Here is a 20,750-nt window from a genome sequence, read left to right as displayed (position 1 = left end):
CAAAGTGCCCCGGACAAGGAGGAGGGGCTATATATGACAACACGCGGCGGGGAACACACAGCTAATCAAATGAAAGCTGTTATGTTCCCCGAGTGCTGATCAACTAGACGGCCGCGGCGGGGGGTGGGGGGAGGGTTTGGCTTTCTCTTTGGGGAATAGACGGCGGCAGCAGCTCTCCTCTATTAGCTCTCCTCTCCATTAGTGACATACCCGAGGACTGCTCTGCTCCCCTCTCGGGTGAAAAAAAAAGTATCGGGTGAAGCATCGGGAGCATTTGCGCGAGTACAAGTACTCGCGCAAATGCTCAGTAACGGTCCCGATACTAGTATCGGGACAACCTTAATTATTACATAAATTGATCACGGTGAAGGAAGAAGAAAGGGTTGTTAAAGAGATTCCGCTAGTCCTTTAAAGAAAGCACCACATGCATTCAAGCTCTACTGATCGGTTTGTTTCAGTAACAAAAAAAACACACCCATTAACACTGAAAAAAACATGATTTTTTTGTTTTGTTTTTAATAGCTGAAAGGTCTGACTTGAGAAATATTTTTAATACTACTCTCATGCCAATCTTATGAGAAACCTGATCTACTCTTCAGCACCGGTGACCCCTGCCTAAGGCTCCAGGGGGGCCCATGCAGCCTCCTTGTCTTACCTGGACAGGGGACAGAACATGCTTCTCTCCCCCTCGCCGCCATTCAGGGAAAGGTTACCCCCACTGCCCTCCTGTCTAGGTTACTCTCACTGCTGACTGGGACCCCCCGTGTGCTCCCTTGTCCACTCCCAAACCCCTCACCTCTGGCTGTGGTGGGGGATGTTTTAGGATGGAGAGCCGGAACATGTCATTTACCAGCCCCTTTCATTTCTGAATGAACACAGCAAGTGATCAGTACTGATCGCTCCTGTGTCCATTCATAACTTGCTTCAGTTTGTGAATGAACAGGAAGCCACTCCACACAGAGCACTTCCCATTCATTCACTATCCAGTGTAGCAGAGGCTGCAGAGAAATGGAATGGGGAATCTGTCCTCAGTCCATTTCTCAAAAGTGAGACATGAAGGGGTCTGGATATTTTCTTAGCTGCAAAAGAGCTGGTGGTGGAGAAACCACAGAACATTGATCTTCCCAGTGAATGGCTGTGCAGGGAAGCGTTTTAGCACATGTCTGATCATTGTAGGAAATGGCAGGCTGTTCTCTCAGCACAGACAGAAAAACTGACCATGCTGGGATGGATGATCTTTTATGTCTAGTGTTGTCAGTTTGAAATATGAAGGTAGGGGGACTGGCAGGAACATATTTTACACAAAGGAAGCAATACAAAAGGAAACAGGATACATTTTAACACAAGTACAACAGGCACATATCAGGAACATGAAATGTTGGGCTAACATTTTCTTTCATAAAACTAAGCACACACTACCACTGCACAGATACTACACAGTTCATTTTATGCAACAATTAAACTTTTAGAATACATCGATACTTACATTTTTTAATCTTCTTTCTGTCTCTTCTTGTCTGAAAGCAGATTAAAGGGGGAATGAGCACACAACTATCATAAAACATGCAATTGTACATAGGCATAACATTGTAGACTTCTGACACTAATGAGTGATTACCAAGGGCCAGCACACCCTGATCCAGACATGCCCAATCAAGTGGGAACATTAAATACCACAAAACAGTTATTGTACAATATTTTCCCACAACTCAACCAGAAGGATGAATAGGCAATTTAAATGTTAGGGAGAAGCAGTTGTATCGTGTGGATTTGGATGACAATTTTTTGAGTCCTGCATAAGGTGCAGTCAAATCTTGATTATACAGTCAAGGCAGGTAGCTTCTATGAAAAAACGGTAACGAATTAAGACATTTCTTTTATAAAGTCCTGCCGAAAAAATTAAAATATGTAAAAAGCCAGCAGCTACAAATACTGCAGCTGACTTTTAAAAAGGACATTTACCTGTCCAGGGCAACCGCAATGTCCTTACCCGAAGCAAAGCCGACCCGTCCCTCGGTTCCTGGGTGGAGGAGCCGGCATCTTCAGTAAGGGAATCAGGAAATTAAGCCTTGCGGTTTCAGAGCCTGGTTCACTACTGCGCAAGTTGTGTTGCATGTTCTGACTGGTCCCTACTGTCTTCTGGGACATGTGCGTCTTCCAGAGGGGGGGGGAGACAGAGGGTGGGCCGGACATGGAAGGTGCCAAATGTGACTCCGGAGAGGGGGAGGAACCCGATAAGCATAAGTTGCATTGTTGGGTGGAACTTGGCTTTAAGCTAAAGTTTTATGAGTGCATACATTTGCCTTCCCTGGTTTCTCCCCCTATAAAACTTCAGCCTATGCAGACGACCTGTTCTCTAGATCACATGTCTCATCTGCCAAATTTTATGAAGGTGTTTGAAAGTTATGGAGCCCTATCAAATTTAAAAATAAAATTACACAAAAATCGGAGGCTATGGGAGTTGCACTGACTTCATTGGCACGGCGAACTATACAACCTAATTTTAGCTTTAAATGGGTACCTGCAGCGCTAAAATACTTTGGTACACATATTCCATCAAATCTAGGCAAGACTTTCACAGTAAATTGTCCACCGTTGTACAACTCCGCTCTTTATTAGATAAAAGGCAATAAGGACTACACTTGTGGCTTGGTCGTAATATTATAAAAATTAGTATCCTGGCAAAGATTTTGTACATTAGGCTTTACCTATAACCATCCCAGCAGTCTTTTTTCGCCAAATAGGTACTTTTTTCACCAAATTTATATGGGTATAAAAAAAGGGAATAAACGACCAAGGATTAGTAGCCTTATGATAATAATACCCAAGTACTTTGGCGGTGTAGCTGTCCGAGATGTATCCAATTATTATCAATCAGCTCATATAGGCAGATTGATCGACTGTTGTAGACATACAGAATTTAAAGTGTGGGCAGAAATGGAACAGTTTAGTCCAGTACCTCTGCGTAGAGCACTTGGTGTTACGCAATACTACCGGACTCGCTTAAAATGCATCCCTCATAGGTCCTACTCTGTGAGTAGGCTCAAGGATTTGTCAGAACCCTAAATACTCGTCAACACAAATCACTATTTCCCATTTTGGGAAACCCTAGTTTTAGCCCAGGTATAGAATCAGGTGCGTTTCATCAGCTCTTAGTGAAGGGCTGTACTCAAGCATCACATATCTTGCATTCTGAGACTTGGCCCACAGTTGCCTCATTGACGCAACTGGGGGGAGGGGGGGTCGATTTGAAATAAACTTTTGGCAGGCACTACAGTTGCTCCACTTCTTTGAGTCGTTGGGACCAGCGATAAATTATCGACAATTGACTAAGTTTGAATTATACTGTGAGGAGAAAGAACCCCTCCCCCGGACGATCTCCAAGATATATGCAATACTAATCGCCACTTCAGGTGACTGAGCTGCCGGAATTGGAAAATGGGAAAGATCTTAACGTCAGAAGATCATATATCTCTCGTTGAACGCATCGATTTGTACATGAACCCAGGAGTCCAACTACAAAATTGACGAGATGGTAGGTTCAAGACTTCTTCCCAGAGGCCTCGGATAACTGCTGGTGATGTAGAAAGGAACAGGGGACCTTAGTCCACATATTCTTGTCTTGCCCCAAGATCAGAAAATATTTGTTGGAGGTACAAAAGGATTTCCCAAAAGTTTACAGCTTTCCCAATATCAGATGACCCTGCCTTTTTTCTGCTTCATTGCTCACAAATCCCTTTACAGACATACAAGAATTCTTTAGGTCATTTAGTTAATGTTGCAAAGGCTTGCGTTACTTTTTGTTGGAAGACCCTAAGCCACCATCGATTGCACTGTGGCTTAATAGGGTCAGAAATGTAAGGGCTATGGAGGACTTGGTGCTCTCGGCCCAATATAGTAAAGAGCAGTATACCAAAATTTGGACAGCATGGGACTTATCCATATATTCAGAAGAGAGGAAGAGATTGTTGGGAAATACACCTGGGGAATGATGCCCGCCTATGAATCCTACAAGAAAATGGAAGTTGCCTGTCTCCTATAGGAAGGGGGGATAAGGCTTTTTTTGGGGAGTGGGGGGGGTTGTTTGGTTTCGGGGCATTTTGTAAAAGACAAAATAGAAGGGAGGATCAAGAAGTTTGTCTTAGACCACGAAGATAAGAGTATAACTGGGTTGTAAAGATTAGAGGCGAACATGGTGGTTTATGTGGGCAGGTGTAAATAAATGTATATAGAGGTGTATAAGTGGAGGAATGTGATGTAATAATGTTCTCACTGTCGTTTGCACAAATAAATATATATAAAAAAAAAAAAAACCTTTTAATCTATTTGTTGAGGTTTCATAATTCATTTACCAATCTTTCCAGTATATACTAGACCGATACATCAATTTATATCACTATGCCACTTCAGAGGGACCATGTATTTGAATACTGCAAATGGGTCATTTACACAGGTTCCAGAAGAGCCAATGTAAGAGCCACTTACAAAAGCCAAAAATGTATTGTATACAATATGTTTAAAAGAGAAAAAAAAAACATAATAAAAAATTTATGAATATGGAGGCTGCATTCACACCTGAGCCATTTATTTTTTTAGGCATAAAGTGGTGCGATGTTGCCTCGATTTTATACAGGTCAAAAGATCACCAACGTAAAAAGCAGAAAAACACCTGTAATCTGCCTTTTTTCATTCTTCAGGCGTTTGGCTTCAGGTGACAAAACGCTCAGATGTGAACAGGTGTCATTGAAATTAATGGGATTTTGCTTGTTGGGCGTTTTACAGGCTGAAAACGCTCAGGTGTGAATGCAGCCTAAAGTCTGTTGGGTAACTGGAATGTTTTGAAAATGATAAGGAAGGATTAGAATCCCATCTGGTTTTTATTGCCGTCTGTGTGCCCATTGGGAAGATTTGTCCTTTATATATTGTATGGTGACCCGATAAAAACAATATCACTGAGAGTACATTTTACATGTGTTTAGTAAAGAGGAAAATCTTCCAAAAGGGACAACTCTTTCAGTGGTCTAAGAGGGTAAATTTAATCTGCTAAATACATTGCAGATGCATCAAAACAAAGGGTGATCAATGTCTTATGCCACGTACACAACCGTTTTTCATGGCGTGAAAAAATAGGATTTTTTGTACTCACCGTAAAATCCTTTTCTCTGAAGTCCATGGACGGACACAGCTCCTTAAATCTTGACAAGTGGGTTATGTTCCCTGTTTACAGGAGAGGACTAGGCAGAAACATGTTAAATAGTTAAATACATGTTACATTAACAGAGTTGAACAGCCCCGCCCAGGGGGCGGTCCCTCCAGACATAACCCTCCTCACTGCAGCTTGCAGCCTCAGTTCGTAACAAGCAGTACAAACCTAAAAAGGAGGGGTGGGAGCTGTGTCCGTCCATGGACTTCAGAGAAAAGGATTTTACGGTGAGTACAAAAAATCCTATTTTCTCTTATCGTCCATGGACGGACACAGCTCCTTAAATCTTGACAAGTGGGACGTCCCCAAGCAGTGTCAAAAAACGAGGGGTGGGAAATATATCAGTAAAAACAATTTTAACTTCACCCCAAAACAAGCAGAGCTCCTCAACGGAGGAGGTGCAACTTTAAACAGCCGCCGGCAAAAACTAGCGGCTGAAAAAAACATCATAAGATGCACTCACAGCAACCATGTAAGTTCTGGAAAAAGCGTGAACGGACGAGCAAATCGCCGCCTCGCACACCTGTGAGACCGACGCATGATGTCGGAAAAAAAAAAAAAAACCCAGGAAGCACCAATTGCCCTGGTCGAAAGTGCCGTGACCGGAAAGGGGGGCCCGCCCTTAGGAGCATAGGCCTGTATGACGGCCTGCCCGATCCACCGAGAAATGGTGGTCGACGAGACCGCCAGGCCCTTTTGTGGACCAGACACCGACACAAAAGAGAGTCAGAAGCTCCGAAATGGAGCCGTAGTAGGCTGGTATACCCGCAAAGCGCGTACCACGCCTAAAGTATGAAAGGCCGAAACCTCCTTCGGAAGAAGGGAAGGTCGCGGGCGCACCATCACCTAATCCTTATGGGGGATCAAGCATGGCGGCTTGCAAGACAAGACCGCCAACTCAGAAACCCCTCTAACAGAGGTAAAGGCCACTAAAGGGGCCACCTTCTGAGATAGTGTCAAGAGAAAATCTCTCTGATGTTTCCAAAAGGAAGGTTCCTGAAGAACCGAGAGCACCAGAGTCAAAACTCATGGGGGAAGAGATGGGCCAAGAGGGGAAAGTATATGACAAACCCCTTGCACACAAAAAAAGGGGACCCACCAGGGAACGGGCCGCAAAAAGGCCACTAAAAGAACACAGCCAAGGCTGAAATCTGCCCCCAAACGGTGCTTTAAGCAATTTTTGATCCAATCCAAGCTTTAAAAACAGCAGGACCCTGGACATTGAAAGTACGCCCGTGGACGTCACTCCATCCCTTCGCACCAAGAGAGGTGCGACGGTAGATCCTCCGGAAGAAGACTACGGTGCCCTGTTGAGATGACCGAGTCAGACAGACCCTGGTCACCTAAAGTCTGGCTTCCAATAACCATGTTAAGCAAGTCAGTGACTGTACAACAGGAGGAAGTATGGGACCTTGAGACAGGAACCTCCTGCCCTGGCAATCGCCAGGGTGCCTCCGCTACCAGGCGCCCGATATCAGCGTACCAAGGACGCCGAGATTAATCTGGAGCGATTAGAATCATCGGGATCTCCTCAGCATCCACTCTGTGGAGCGGCCGAGGAAGCAACTACCATGGAGGAATGGCAAAAAATCACCGATACAGACAACACAGGGCCACCAGCGCGACTGACGCGTCTGTACAAGATCACTAGACCTGGCCACTAACTGACACCCTTGCGGCGGAGACAAGCTGCCAGGAGATCCATGCCATGTGAGGCTCACCTCCTGCAAGGGAGCCGAAACACCCCAAGCACAAAGACCAGTCGCCCTGGTCCAGCATCTGGCGACTCCAGTAGTCTGCCTGCCGGCATACCTGATGGTAGACTGAAGCCACGGCCGTGGCGTTGTCCGGCTGAAACCAGATTGGTCGACCACAAGGAGAAGCATAGCCTGATCGCCTAAAATAGTAGGACAATGAACAGTAGACAGCACCTGGTATTCCCAGGCGGTCTTCCACCAGGCACTAGCCAGGCCCGACCCTGGGTAGCTACCGAGACCAGACACATTCAAGGAGGTGTGGTCATAGGTCCCGCAAGTCCAGCGACTCAGGGCCGACTGGACCCCCCAGTTTTGTGAACCTCCAGGTTCACAACCCGTGAGCTGGCATTCGTCGTAAACACCGACCACTGGAAGGAAGGAACAACTTCCCGGACCGAAGAGTCGGGAATCTCTGTCACCAACTCAGAGAGACTCTGACTAGGTGGCGCACAGGAATCTAATGATTTCAGAGACAAGAGATTTTTACCACCTGGACAGTAGTTCCACTGGAAAACCAGGGTGTGGAACTGGGCATACAGTACCACCTTGAAGGAGGCTACCCACAGACCCTGAACCAGCAGGCGCCCGGAGAGAAGACCGATTGCGTGATGCCAATACCTTCTCCGCAGACTGAAGAGTCTGCAATTTCTCCAGGGGAAGAAGGACCTTTGCCACTGAGGAGTCTGGATCAACACTAGATACTCCAACGCTGAGTCGGAACCTAGCATGCCCATAATTTGAACCCTGGGTCGCACACATGTAGGGCAGGCTTGCTGCCACTGAGCTACACTTTCTGGCCTAAACGTTTAACATCCACCCGAATCTTCGGAGGGTCTGAATGGGAATAACCCATCCACTAGGTCGGAGACAGAAGCTGCTCTCAGAAGAAAGTCGTCAAAGTAGCCAATGAGGCAAAGCCTCGCTGTCCCAACAAAATTCAAATAAGTGCGAGCTCCTAGCTGAAAACCCATGGTGCTGACGCCAGATCAAAAGGGAGGGCCACAGGCTGACAGAGACCCTTCTCTCATCACGAAGCACAGAAAAAAACACTGACATGTGCAAAACGGGACATGCATGTATGCGTTCCTGATGTCCGAGGACGTCAGGACATCCCCCGGATGAAGCGCAGCTACTCTCGTCCTGCAGGAAAGGTAAAATTACCTTGCAGCTTAGCAAATCCCACACTGCCCAAGGCAGACCGACATGCCGGGAGGGGAAGACACAAGGACAGAACTTTGTTCTGTGGATAGGAGGAAACCCTATCTAGTACTCCGAAGAGACCACCTCGCAGACCCACTAGTCGGAGAGCAGGGAGGTTTCACTGAATTGTGAACCTGCAAGCCGCCCCTCCCACCTAGAGACAGGGAGGGAAGGCTATATACATTGGCAGGATTTGGGTGCCGGCGTGATCGGCTTATGCACCCAGGGACAGATTAGTCCCCCAGCTGGGCCTTTGACGGCCTGGGAGGGTTGCCCCTAAATAATACACACACATAGTGTGTATGTATATTATGTAGGTGTATGCACACATGTCTTTGGAGGAAACCGGAGTACCCGGAGGAAACCCACACAGACACAGGGAGCGACAATGCAAGCTCCAGGCAGATTGGCGTCAGTGTGCAGATTCACCAATCAGTCAGCGTCTGCTGAAGTATAATCATAAACATCTGTGCTCATCACAGGGCTTTTTACCTCACAGGAAAGCCCAATACAAAAAAGAAAAAACACAGGCCAGATAACAGTCCCCTCAGGAAGGCCCCCTCCCCCCTGACAGCGGCAATGTTAGCAATGCAGCAAGGGAAAGGAGCAGGGAAGTAAGGGGAAGGGACCCCCAAACCCCAGGAATGCCCAGCTGTACCAACCCACCGAAGCAGGAGGGACTGTACTTACCCGTCCGAGCGAGGACTCGCTGACGCATTCCTGACAGACCTACAACCGCAATGGAGGTAGCTGTCGGCCCGGTCCACTGTGATTGAGGCAACACCACAGCTCAGTCATATGTGGACCTCGGAGCAAAGCTCACCGGCCACCTCAGGAGTCATGAGGTATGGCGTGGCAGACCAAGCCTCTTTGCAAAGGTGTGCCCACGCTTGCTGGTCGGACTGAGTAGACTACAAGGATCTATAATATCCAGCCTGTCTCTCAGCCAACAGTTGAAAGAAGATTCTTCAAGAAAAAGTAAAGTAAAATAAAATAAAATTTCTCCTCAGGGCGCTGGGCCCAAAGGGAGCCATACGTCCTTCTCCTTTGCTAGGCAGAACGAAACTGGGGCTGCAAGCTGCAGTGAGGAGGGTTATGTCTGGAGGGACCGCCCCCTGGGCGGGGCTGTTCAACTCTGTTAATGTAACATGTATTTAACTATTTAACATGTTTCTGCCTAGTCCTCTCCTGTAAACAGGGAACATAACCCACTTGTCAAGATTTAAGGAGCTGTGTCCGTCCATGGACGATAAGAGAAATGCTATTTATTAAATTGGTCATTAAGAAACCATCATGTGTAGGCTCCAGAGCATTTTTCTTGACGTGAAAAATGGGCATTAAAAATTTAGAACATGCGCTAATTTTTCTCGCCGTTTTTCACGTCGTGAAACCCGGTCGTGTGTAGGCTTTAACGACGGGAAAAAAACTTGCATGCTCAGAAGCAAGTTATGAGACGGGATCACTCGTTCTGGTAAAACTAGCATTTGTAATGGAGATGGCACATTCGTCACGCTGTAACAGACTGTAAAGCGCGAATCGTCTCTCAAACTTTTACTAACACAAAATCAGCAAAAGCAGCCCAAAGGGTGGCGCCCTTTATAGTTCGGTCGTACGTCACCGTGCTGTGCTTGAGCATTTTTTTTTTCACGATCGTGTGTATGCAAGGCAGCCTTGACAAGAATCACGGTCGAGAAAAACGTTGTTTTACCCATGACATGAAAATTGGTCGTGTGTACGCGGCTTTACAGATTTTTATTTTTTCCTCTAAAGAAGTCACAACCTGAGTAGAAATACTTATCCTGTGCAGATAGAGAATGGACCTTGTCTATGGGGAAGTAGTGGTCTCTCAGCAAATGTCAGAAACCCCCCTGTATTAAGGCAGACCCAAAGCTCTACAGCCAGAAAAATTGTAATTTCCTATCGATTATCCAACTCTAACTTCGTAGCAAGTGTCAGACTTTTTCATAAAGATTGCAAATTTTCACACAGACAGCAAGGGTCCTAAACTGTAGTATGTTGGCAAGGGGCAGACAGTTCTAATCAGGCTGTGAGTGCTTTTAGGCTTCATTTCCACTGGCGTTTTTACAGCCACTTGTGTTAGCCTTTTTTACAGCTTAAAAACGCCTGTCCATGTTTATTTTGTAAAAAAAAAAAAAATTTTTTTTTTTTGTGAGCTGGAGCTTTAAAAATGCCGCGGTAGCGTTTTTGAGCGTTTTCGCGCGTTTAACGTCTGGCGTTTTTACAGCTCTACTCTGGAGCTTCAGAACGCCCTGGTCCTGCGTTTTTTTTACAGCTCAAAAACGCCTATGCCATTTGCAGCTCAAAAAGCTGTAAAAAACACTCAGAAAAGTGGCTGTAAAAACGTCAGTGGAAATGAAGCCTTAAAAGCAAGCCGTATTTAAACACTTTTTGATCTGATGCACCTGGAATTCAATTTAGTGGATTTGATCTGAAAGTTCATCTAGGCTTTACAATGTCAGTTCACTGTGGCCAAGAGATGCAACCTCACGCCACGGTCCCACCCTTACCTGGCAGTAGTATTTTTAGCCCCTTCATATAGAAACACTGGCCCCTAGTATTAATAGACATTAATTGTGAGCTCTATAGCCGCACACTTGCTGGTCCTTCTCTTGCTATAGAGGCAAGACCATTTACTTGGGGTAAACATTTATTTAAAACCAGATTAGCCGTTTTTCACAAAATCTCCCCTCTCTGCTGTTTTGATCTTCTCTGTTAGCTTGGACACACACAGTAGGAGTGAATGAAGAAATACTCTCGTATTACAAATCTATTCTTCACTTAAATGCTAGGGGCTATTTTTAAAGAAGTGAAAGTGATACCCACCAAACATTCAGGTGAATAAATCACCAATTTAAAACTCATGCTCCGAGAATATACACCTGCAATAAATGTTTAATGAGTGTCACACTCACTGCTTTTTTTAATGCTCCACTAAGTGCAAAACTGGAAGACCTAATCAATTGCATTTTTATGTAACATACTATTTTTGACTTGCTGGCCTCTAGAAAATACAGTGGGCACATATGCATGGGTAGAACAGCGTTAATCATGTGACTACATACGCAAAAGTCTTAGACAACCTTAAAATGTAGGGAAAAATTAAGGTCCCATTCACAGGTGTGAATGTGACCATTTGCCATTACCCGTGGGACACTCAGCAGGGTTTCCTGCGAGCAGGTGCGTGTTGGAAGCAATGGGAGCCTCACTGTGCCTACAGCTATTCGTGGTAGTTTGCATGTAATCGGTCATCCAGGAATTATGATCTTTTATACCTGGCTGGAGTTTAGCTTTAAATATAATTATCAGTATATATTAACACTTAAAATTACGTTCAAAACGTATGCACAAACAAAATGGTACCAACCAAATATTGGCCTCCTGACTAGTGGACATGAACTGCTTGCACGAGATTAGGATCATGGTTTTATTTAATAAAATGTTGCAGAAACATTAAAAATACTCTAGGAGCAACTGGTCGCATGTAGTCCAATTCTCAACAACCTCCTAAACATAAGCAATACAAAAGTATTAAAATTTTAGGGACAGACATTTCTCAGCAGATATACATTTTTATATCTTCATTCATCTAGGGCACAGCATTGCAGATCACGGGTAATCCTCGTCTATCAGTACCTTTCCTCCTACCCAACATACAGTACAAAGCCAATATATATATTATATATGTATATAACCATCTACAGAACAAGAACAACACTGATAATCACTGGGCAATAAGCCTAACTTAAGGTCTGGTATTTGAGAGCATCAAAACAATACAAGGACCAGATTCCTTGTGGCTGGCTTACAAATGGCATGAGAAATATTTGAGAGCAAGGCAAGAAAGGCAGTCTTGAAATACCGCTGAAAGAAAAATTAAATGCCATATAGTTCTAAAACTATGCAATGCCAGATCTTTAAAATATGTCAAATATATTGTAATCCCTAAAGAGTGTCAACCTTGGAGTTGAAAGATAAAAAAAATAAAAATAAATAGGCCAGGCTGCGATGACACCACTCCCATGCACCACATCGTTGCGGCACAGATCGGGGCCAAAAAGGTTCGCTGAGCATGAGCGGCTCAATGAGCCGAAAGGCAGAATAATGCATTTATGGCAGAAGAGACCAATAGGGTCTCTACAGTCAAATATCCCGCCTGTCCGACTTTTGTTTAAAAAACAACTTAACTTCCACTTTTATGATGAATGGCCCAAGGAATAGCTGTTGACTCAAAATGAGGACATCAGGTATGCCCATATGACCAAACTCAAAAGAAGCTGTATTACTTGGAGGATAATGCACTCCTAAAGTAGATTATATTTTATCATGTGCCAGTATAAAATAACAGTACATAAGGCTTAATGGTTTTATACAGGTCATGGAACATAGAATGGACTTCTCATAGCTTATGCATTACTCCTTATAAAAACACATTTTTTTATTTCCTTTACACACTCATTAACCATCTGACACCCTCTTTGCCACTATTTATCTTTCTTTAAAGGAACACTAAAGGTTTGTTTTTTATTAGATCAATTGATTGCTGTAAGCTAGAGCATTTAAATATCACTTACCTCGTTTTTCATTTTGACCTCCAAAATACAGTAATCCAGGTTTGAAAATGCCATTTCCTGTCTCTCCTCTTCTTGCTTTCCACCAGCATCTGAGCCGTTTTGCATGGTGGAAAGCAGAATGTGCTCACCCCCTCCCTATGACTACAGCCCTGCGTGAAGATGCTCTCTTATCCCTCACAGGCATGGAGGCTAAGCCTAATGGGAACTGTAGTTCCCATTAGGCCGTGATGTAGCAAGAATAAATGTGCACCGCAAACCAGGAAGTCAGTGAGAATAACGATTCAGGAGTGACGGAGGTGAATAAAACAGTTCGATTTTAACAGGTATCAAACTAGTTATAATGCAAAACATTACTTTTTACTTTATCAGCTACTGTCAAACTTTAATTTAAGAGGAAACTATTTTTGTCTTTACAACCCCTTTAACTTTTGTAAAGATTTTCAAATGAAGGGAAAAACTTAGATCTGCTATATAAACACACACTTCTACACATAGAAAAGTAGCAAATATGAGATACCCAATAAGAAAAATACCAATAAACCAGACATAAAAAAAGATGCAGGTCATGCAGACCAGTTGTCCAATGCATCACTGTAGTACGATTTTCAGCTAACCACCATTTCATTTAAAACTTCCACCAATTTCATGCGACTTCTCCACCAGTCTATTCTTTTAACACTCCCCCTAATTTTAGAAGTTAAAATAAAATTCACCATGGGTGCAGGTGCCTGGGGTGTTGAATAACTCCTACCCTTTATACTAGGCTTCCAAATTTGAATCCCCATGAAGGTGATTACTAAATTAGTAGGATGTTTTTTTTTTTTTTTTAACAGTTATTGGGTAGGTATGGGGGACAGAATTAACGTAATGTTGCCACATAGGGATGTCAAAATAGGCAACAACACACACACACACACACACAAATAAATGTGAACCGAAATCCCATTAGGACAATGGGGACTGCACAAAATGGCTTAGACAGTGTTGTGAATTTAATGAGGAACAGTTTGACTCATAAATAAGGAAATGCTTGGAGAGAGTTAGTATTGTTTGTGGTTAGTGTGTCAGTCTAGAACAGCATGTATTAAAGTATAGTCCCTTGCTGGGAGAGTGGAATGTGTTATGGCTTGTTTCATAGCTTGTTTCCATGCGACACATTCCAACACTGGACACTGAAACAATTGCCAATAAGGTGTTAGTCACACAGTCAGGGACAGTTTATTTGTCTTGGGCTCCACACATCAACTAAAGTCTTACAAATAAACATGCTATATGTTAAATATAAAACAGCCAATCAATTCATACGGTTTCCCAGCAAATAGCTAAAAATATAATATGTGTTTTAATAAATATATGCTTAGCAACACCCCCTCCTTCCCCCTTAAATGTTCTTTTTGATTACAACACCAACAATCTAATGATCCACATATAAACAAATAACAGAGGTTAAAAGATGGCACATAAACCAATAAGTAAAACTCAATTGGGCAAGAATTGTAGCGCCTTTCCTGCAACATGCGCAAGTCCAATTACGGATGCTTGACTTGATCCAAAGAGTAAGCAGCCCCTTCACACCCCTCCATTCAAAAATATAGTAAAAGCTCATGCACACATTTTTATATGTTTTTGGTGTGTTACCTGGTTTCAGGGCTCCCAGTATGCACCTGTGACACAGCACATGCGACTGAAAGAACCTGTGATGCATTTTTTTTATACGATTTACAGTCAACTCAATGGGGAGGTGCGTTTTTGGTGTGCTTTTTAAGCATGTACCAAAAATGCAGAATGCAGGGCTCTTAAAAACAGACTACACTGACACAAAGGCACACTGGCGTGACGAGTTCTATAGGATTTAAAAGAATACATTTTCATGCATATATTTGTTCCACTTCTTAAACAGAAATCCATCAAAAACGAATCAGTGTTAAAGGGCCCCCAACAGTCTAGAAAGCTGAAGACAGCCAATATACATGTAAAACTTGTGTTGGGAGATTTGTTGCATCTCTGTGTATCTGATGCTGTTCACTTTACTGGGTATATGTGAGGGTTTACATCTATGTTGAACACTTAAGGACCATAAGGATTTCCCCCCTTAATAACCAGGAAATTGTTTGCGATACGGCAATGCGTCGCTCTGAAAATTGCATGGTCGTACAATGTTTTGGCCAAACAAAAAAAAAAATATGTAATTCCCCCCCCCCCCCCACAAATAGAGCTTTTTGGTGTTTTTTTTTTTACCTTTTGCTAATATAAAAAAAAAAAAAAAAAGTATTTTTTGTTCTTTAACCACTTGACCACTGGGCACGAAAACCCCCTTAATCACCAGACCAATTTTCAGCTTTCGGTGCTCTCACAATTTGAATGACAATTACTCAGTCATACAACATTGTACCCATCTGAAATTTTTGTCCTTTTTTTCCCACAAATAGAGCTTTCTTTTGGTGGTATTTGATCACCTCTGCGGTTTTTATTTTTTGCGCTATAAAAGAAAAAAGACTGAAAATTCTGTAAAAAAAAAAAAAAAAAAATCTAGTTTCTGTCATATTAGCAGGTTATTTCTCACACACAGCATATGCATACTACAAATTACACCCCAAAACACATTCTGCTATTCCTCCCGAGTATAGCGATACCACATGTGTGCGACTTTTACACAGCGTGGCCACATAGAGAGGCCCAACATGCAGGGAGCACCATCAGGCGTTCTGGAGCACCCAGGCCAATTCTGACATTTCTCTCCTACATGTAAAAATCATCATTTATTTGCTAAAAAAATTACATAGAAACCCAAAACATTATATATGCTTTTTTTTCAAAGACCCTAGAGAATACAATGGCGGTTGTTGCAACTTTTTATCTTGCACGGTATTTTCGCAGCAATTTTTTGAACGCGTGTTTTTAAAAAAAAAACAGTTTTGTGCTTAAAAAAAAAAAAAAAACAGTAAAGTTAGCCCAATGTTTTTGCATAATATGAAAGATGAAGTTACGCCGAGTAAATAGATACCCAACATGTCACCCTTCAAAATTGCACACGCTCGTGAAATTGCGCCAAACGTTGCTACTTAAAAATCCCCATAGGCGACGTATTGCAAGGTATTGGAGTATTGAGGGTATTGCGGAGTATTGGGGGGGTATTGCAGAGTATGGGGGGGTATTGCAGAGTATGGGGGGGGGTATTGCAGAGTATGGGGGGGGTATTGCAGAGTATGGGGGGGGTATTGCAGAGTATGGGGGGGGTATTGCAGAGTATGGGGGGGGGTATTGCAGAGTATGGGGGGGGGTATTGCAGAGTATGGGGGGGGGTATTGCAGAGTATGGGGGGGGGTATTGCAGAGTATGGGGGGGGGTATTGCAGAGTATGGGGGGGGGTATTGCAGAGTATGGGGGGGGTATTGCAGAGTATGGGGGGGGTATTGCAGAGTATGGGTGGGTATTGCAGAGTATGGGGGGGTGGGTATTGCAGAGTATGGGTGGGTGGGTATTGCAGAGTATGGGTGGGTGGGTATTGCAGAGTATGGGGGGGTGGGTATTGCAGAGTAAAATAAAAAAAATGATGAGTGCAATACTCTGCAATACCCCACCCCATACTCTGCAATACCCCACCCCATACTCTGCAATACCCTACCCCATACTCTGCAATACCCTACCCCATACTCTGCAATACCCCACCCCCCCAGGGTGGGTATTGCAGAGTATGGGGTGGGGTATTGCAGAGTATGGGGTGGGGTATTGCAGAGTATGGGGTGGGGTATTGCAGAGTATTGCACTCATCATTATTTTTATTTTGCAGAGTATTGCGCAGGGATGGCTGGATCTGTGACTGCAATTGTCACAGATCCAGCCCACAGTGCGGCGGCTGCTGCTGCCGCCCGATCCCCCCCCCCTCCCTCTCCTCTCACACTGTACCGAACGGTACAGAGAGGAGAGGGAGGAACCGGCGTCATTACATGACGCCGGTTTGTTTACAAGTGATCGCGCCGTCATTGGACGGCGCGATCACGTGGTAAGGAGCCGCTTCCATTGGCTCCTTACCGCGATCCGTGTTGCTGCGGGTCCCGTGGACCCGCCGAGCGCCGGTGATCGCGTGTGCGCGCCCGCTCGGGCGCGCAATTGTGACTCTCTGGGAGGACGTATATTGACGCCCTCCTAGAGTTAGGTAACCGCCTTGTAGCCGTATTTCGGCTATAGGGCGGTTACCAAGTAGTTATTTTCAAAAATACGTAGAATTGCCCCCCCCCCCCCCCCAAAAAAAATAAAAAAGCACACCTTTATCATCAGTTTAGGCCAATTTGTATTCTACCAAAAAAACACTTTTTGGGACCATTGACATTTTCACAGCGATCAGAGTTAAAAAAAACACTAAAAAAAACAGACATCGATTACTGTATAAATGTCACTAGCAAAGAAGGGATTAACACTAGGGGGCGATCAAGGTGTCAAGTGTTCATTAGGGAGGTGTTTTTAACACTGGGAAAAGCAGATCTCTACTCCCCTGTCAGAATGGGGATCTATTTGTTGACATACACAGATCCCCATTCTGGCTGCCAACAATGTGCATCGTCTCTGGTGTTGCACCGCTCTTAAGTTGCTGATGTACACCTACAGCGATTTGCGCAGCCGTGCCAACCTGCCACAGTACAATGAGGACATGATTCACACTCAAATGTGTAAGGAATCAAGCGTGTAGAGGCAGAAATCTTATCGCACCAAAACCCCATTCAGAAAAGGAATATTTTGGGCATAAAATCGCAAACATACCTGAACGCGTCTTGCGTTTAGTGGTCATAAGATAATTCATATTAATGGACAATTCAGTAAATTCTGTGTATACAGAAAGTTCTTTGTGACCTAGTGTGATTTTCTAATTTTAGCAATTTAAAAATATACCCATTCTGAAGAGCAAAAGAACGCCCAATATTTCATTCAGCAAAACAAACTAGGCTACTCCTTTTTGAACACTGACCAAAGTTTAAAAATAGTGTAATGCTTTCATGAAACTTTCTTTCCTTTACAATTTCAAAACATACACCTTTTAATGCCAGGCAAGTGCGTTAGAAAGATTAGGGTTGGAAAGCTTCACTAATCATATTTGTGGCCAGGATGAAATTTACTGTATCCTAATTATTAGCCTACAGGAAACAAAAAAAACAGTAATGCCAGGCCATGAAAATATGCCAACTCAAGCCTTCCTTCTGACGAAAACACAATTTGAAAGGCGAGAAAACACTGTTTATTTTGACCGCTTTCCAAAAAATACGCTCACTGAACCATGACATGATTTTGCACTCTGCAATAAATAGGACATAAAACTTTCATAAAAAACAGTTTACATCATAAACAGAAAGCCTCTCCCTCGCCAGTTATATTGAACCAACCTTTACCCAGTACTTACAAATGTGCATTAAAATCGGTGGCAAATATGTTAAGTGTATCTAAAGCCAAAATTTGTATTCCTTTTATTCAATTTTGGATGGTAAAAGAAAGGATTAGAACCACTCAAGTGTTTTTGTAGTCGCCTAAAGGAGATTCAATCTACTCTGCCCTGGTGACCATTGCCACTAAAACAGAAATAGAGAGAAAATTACTGTTGACCATAAAGAGGAAAAAGACGCAGAGGGGCGGCACTCCCGGGGGAGTCTATACCAGGAACTGGTGCAAATACCAGTTTTATACAGGAATCTGCACCTCCTCCCCCCTGAAAGGTGTCAAATGCGACACCGGTGGGGGGAGAGTTCCAAAAAGCGGAGGTTCACTTTAGGGTGAACCTCCGCTTTAACACATTCTATGCATGAAGGTAAAAAACCTTCAGTAAGCAGGATCCCCCAGCTCCCTTATACTTACCTTAGCCCGATCTTGATCCAGCAATCTCTCATTACAGGACAGAGCGGCAGCAATGGGAGCCATTGTCTCCTGTTGCTGTCAATCAAATCCTGTTAAAAGGGAGCGCAGCTTAGGATCAAGCCTACACGAATGCCCCCATAGGACATTGCACAGCGCAGGTAAGACGTTCATCACAGAACCTCGGAATCTCAACGGAACCTCCCCTGCTCTATTGCCGGAGCTAGCATGCGTGCCACATGCTGGATGTGACGAAGGCCACCGGAGTCCTATCTCCACGCATTTCATCTGCCAGTCAGACATCTTCATGAAGAGCCCGAGCTAGATTGGGCTGGAAATACTAGATGCCGGTTAAGACACAGCTTTACGTGAATGGCAGAACGCTATTTTGTGTAATATTTGGTATTTTAATAAACATGTTGTGCTAGGTGTGTTCTGACCATGGTCAGTTTATGTGCCTCCATCACCCGCAGCTCTCCTCTGTCTCTTGTGAGCTCCTGCAACCTCCCCCTCCCTGCCTGTCAGCTCTGATCACTCCACGATCCTCCCCTCCTGCTTCTCTCATAACTGTACTAGGATCATGCCATCCCCTCAGTTATATAAAGCCATGTGCCCCTGTGTCTGTGCTGTGTAGAAAGGTGTCTACCGTGTCAGAGTGGCTCTCGGCACTCATGTGACTCCTTAGATCACGTCAGTGACAGTGCCCACCCACTATAGCCGTCAGCCAGATAGAAGAGAGCCGAGGAGTCACTTGAGCTCGGGGAGACACTGATACTAGATTTTATACAGCACATGCACGGGGAGGGGGGGGGGGCATATAGCTTTATATAATAGAGGGTATGGCATGATCCTAGTACAGTGGGTTAACCATTTTAGCTACAAAAGCGCTCCCAGTACCCTAGCAATTTATTGAGAACTACAAGCAGTCTGCCATAGTTGTAGTCAATTTATTCACAGAATGCTGTGAATGAATGGCGCTTTCACGTGGAAGGAACCCCGCACAACCATGCACTTTTTAAACTGACAGCAGGTATGGAGAAAGGATAACCCTGTCTTCTGTCACGGCAGATGCTCTTTGGCAATATGTTACACCCCAAATACAATGAGAACATGTTACCAAAGGTGAACTTATACTTTACGCTATACCGGGAACACAATGGTTGATTAATTTTTCAATAAAACATTGATCTAAAAAAAAAAAAAAAAATTAAACAAAAAGGGAAGGGCAACTATATTTCCAAACACCATTATTTGTTATGACAAGTTCACTTTAAATAGGATTTAGTGGGTTCTCCAATTTGAAATGCACTCAAAGCCTTCCCATATATTATTTATATCAATTGTCATTAAAATATAGCTATGCTGTCAGTTCACAGAAAGCCTGTAATTTACTTATGATTCACATTATCGCAGGTGTAGTCTAGGGTGTGACAAAACAATTTAGGGATCGTCTCATTCTAAAAGTACATAGCCAATAATCGTGCCACACTTAATACATGTATACCTGCATGTAATACAAGCCATATTATGATGCATTACATTTTATCTGTTAGGACTGGAACATTCAAATAATTAAAGTGTACAAGTGGCAAAATATTATTATGCTAAGCACCGATGACTGTACTGCTACATATAACTAAAGGTTTTTACAAGCAAAAAGTAAACAGAAGCTTTCGTTAAATGTCATAAAAAGGATCAAGGTTCTGAACAAGAGATTTCAGCCGCACCTTTGCTGGGTCAGTGCACCAATAGGACACAGTTAAACCAAGAGGTCATCCAATAAAAGATGGAAAGTTATAGATACTAAAACTGCCTTTTTAGAGGTTATGGTAAATTCTTTATGGAATCTCTCAAATGCCAAAACACACACACAGGATATAACTTTCACCGGCAACATGTGGCAGCTATACAATTCATGCTTGAAATGCTTTTTCATGCGAGTTTAGTGGACTTCATGTTGGTAGATAAATATGCATAAGTAACAAGTGTGTTTATTGCCTACGGCATGGGTACAAAACACTTACAAAACTTTCAACACTCACCACTGCAAATCTTTATTGGCTCCAGGTGGTCAAGTGGTTTCATGTGAAATCCCTGCCCTGCCATTTCACATAAGGCAAAGAAACAGAATGCAATATACCATCTGCAGCTTCTCTAGAA

The 20,750-nt window shown here is 43.6% G+C and overlaps 1 protein-coding gene across 6 annotated transcripts in view; it reads right to left on the bottom strand.

Annotated features, from left to right (window-relative positions):
* Window positions 1–20,750, bottom strand: part of LMO7 (LIM domain 7) — a 218,670-nt gene that overhangs the window by 77,021 nt on the left and 120,899 nt on the right. For all 6 annotated transcript variants that reach the window (XM_040341385.1, XM_040341384.1, XM_040341386.1 and 3 more), the window contains exon 6: window positions 1,487–1,517. In XM_040341385.1, coding sequence (XP_040197319.1) covers window positions 1,487–1,517 — 31 coding nt within the window. The remainder of the gene's footprint in view (window positions 1–1,486; window positions 1,518–20,750) is intronic.

Source organism: Rana temporaria, chromosome 2, assembly GCF_905171775.1.
Source record: "Rana temporaria chromosome 2, aRanTem1.1, whole genome shotgun sequence".
Lineage (NCBI taxonomy): Eukaryota > Metazoa > Chordata > Amphibia > Anura > Ranidae > Rana > Rana temporaria.
The sequence above is the reverse complement of the archived record's forward strand: the minus strand, read 5'-3'. Positions and strand labels throughout refer to the sequence as shown.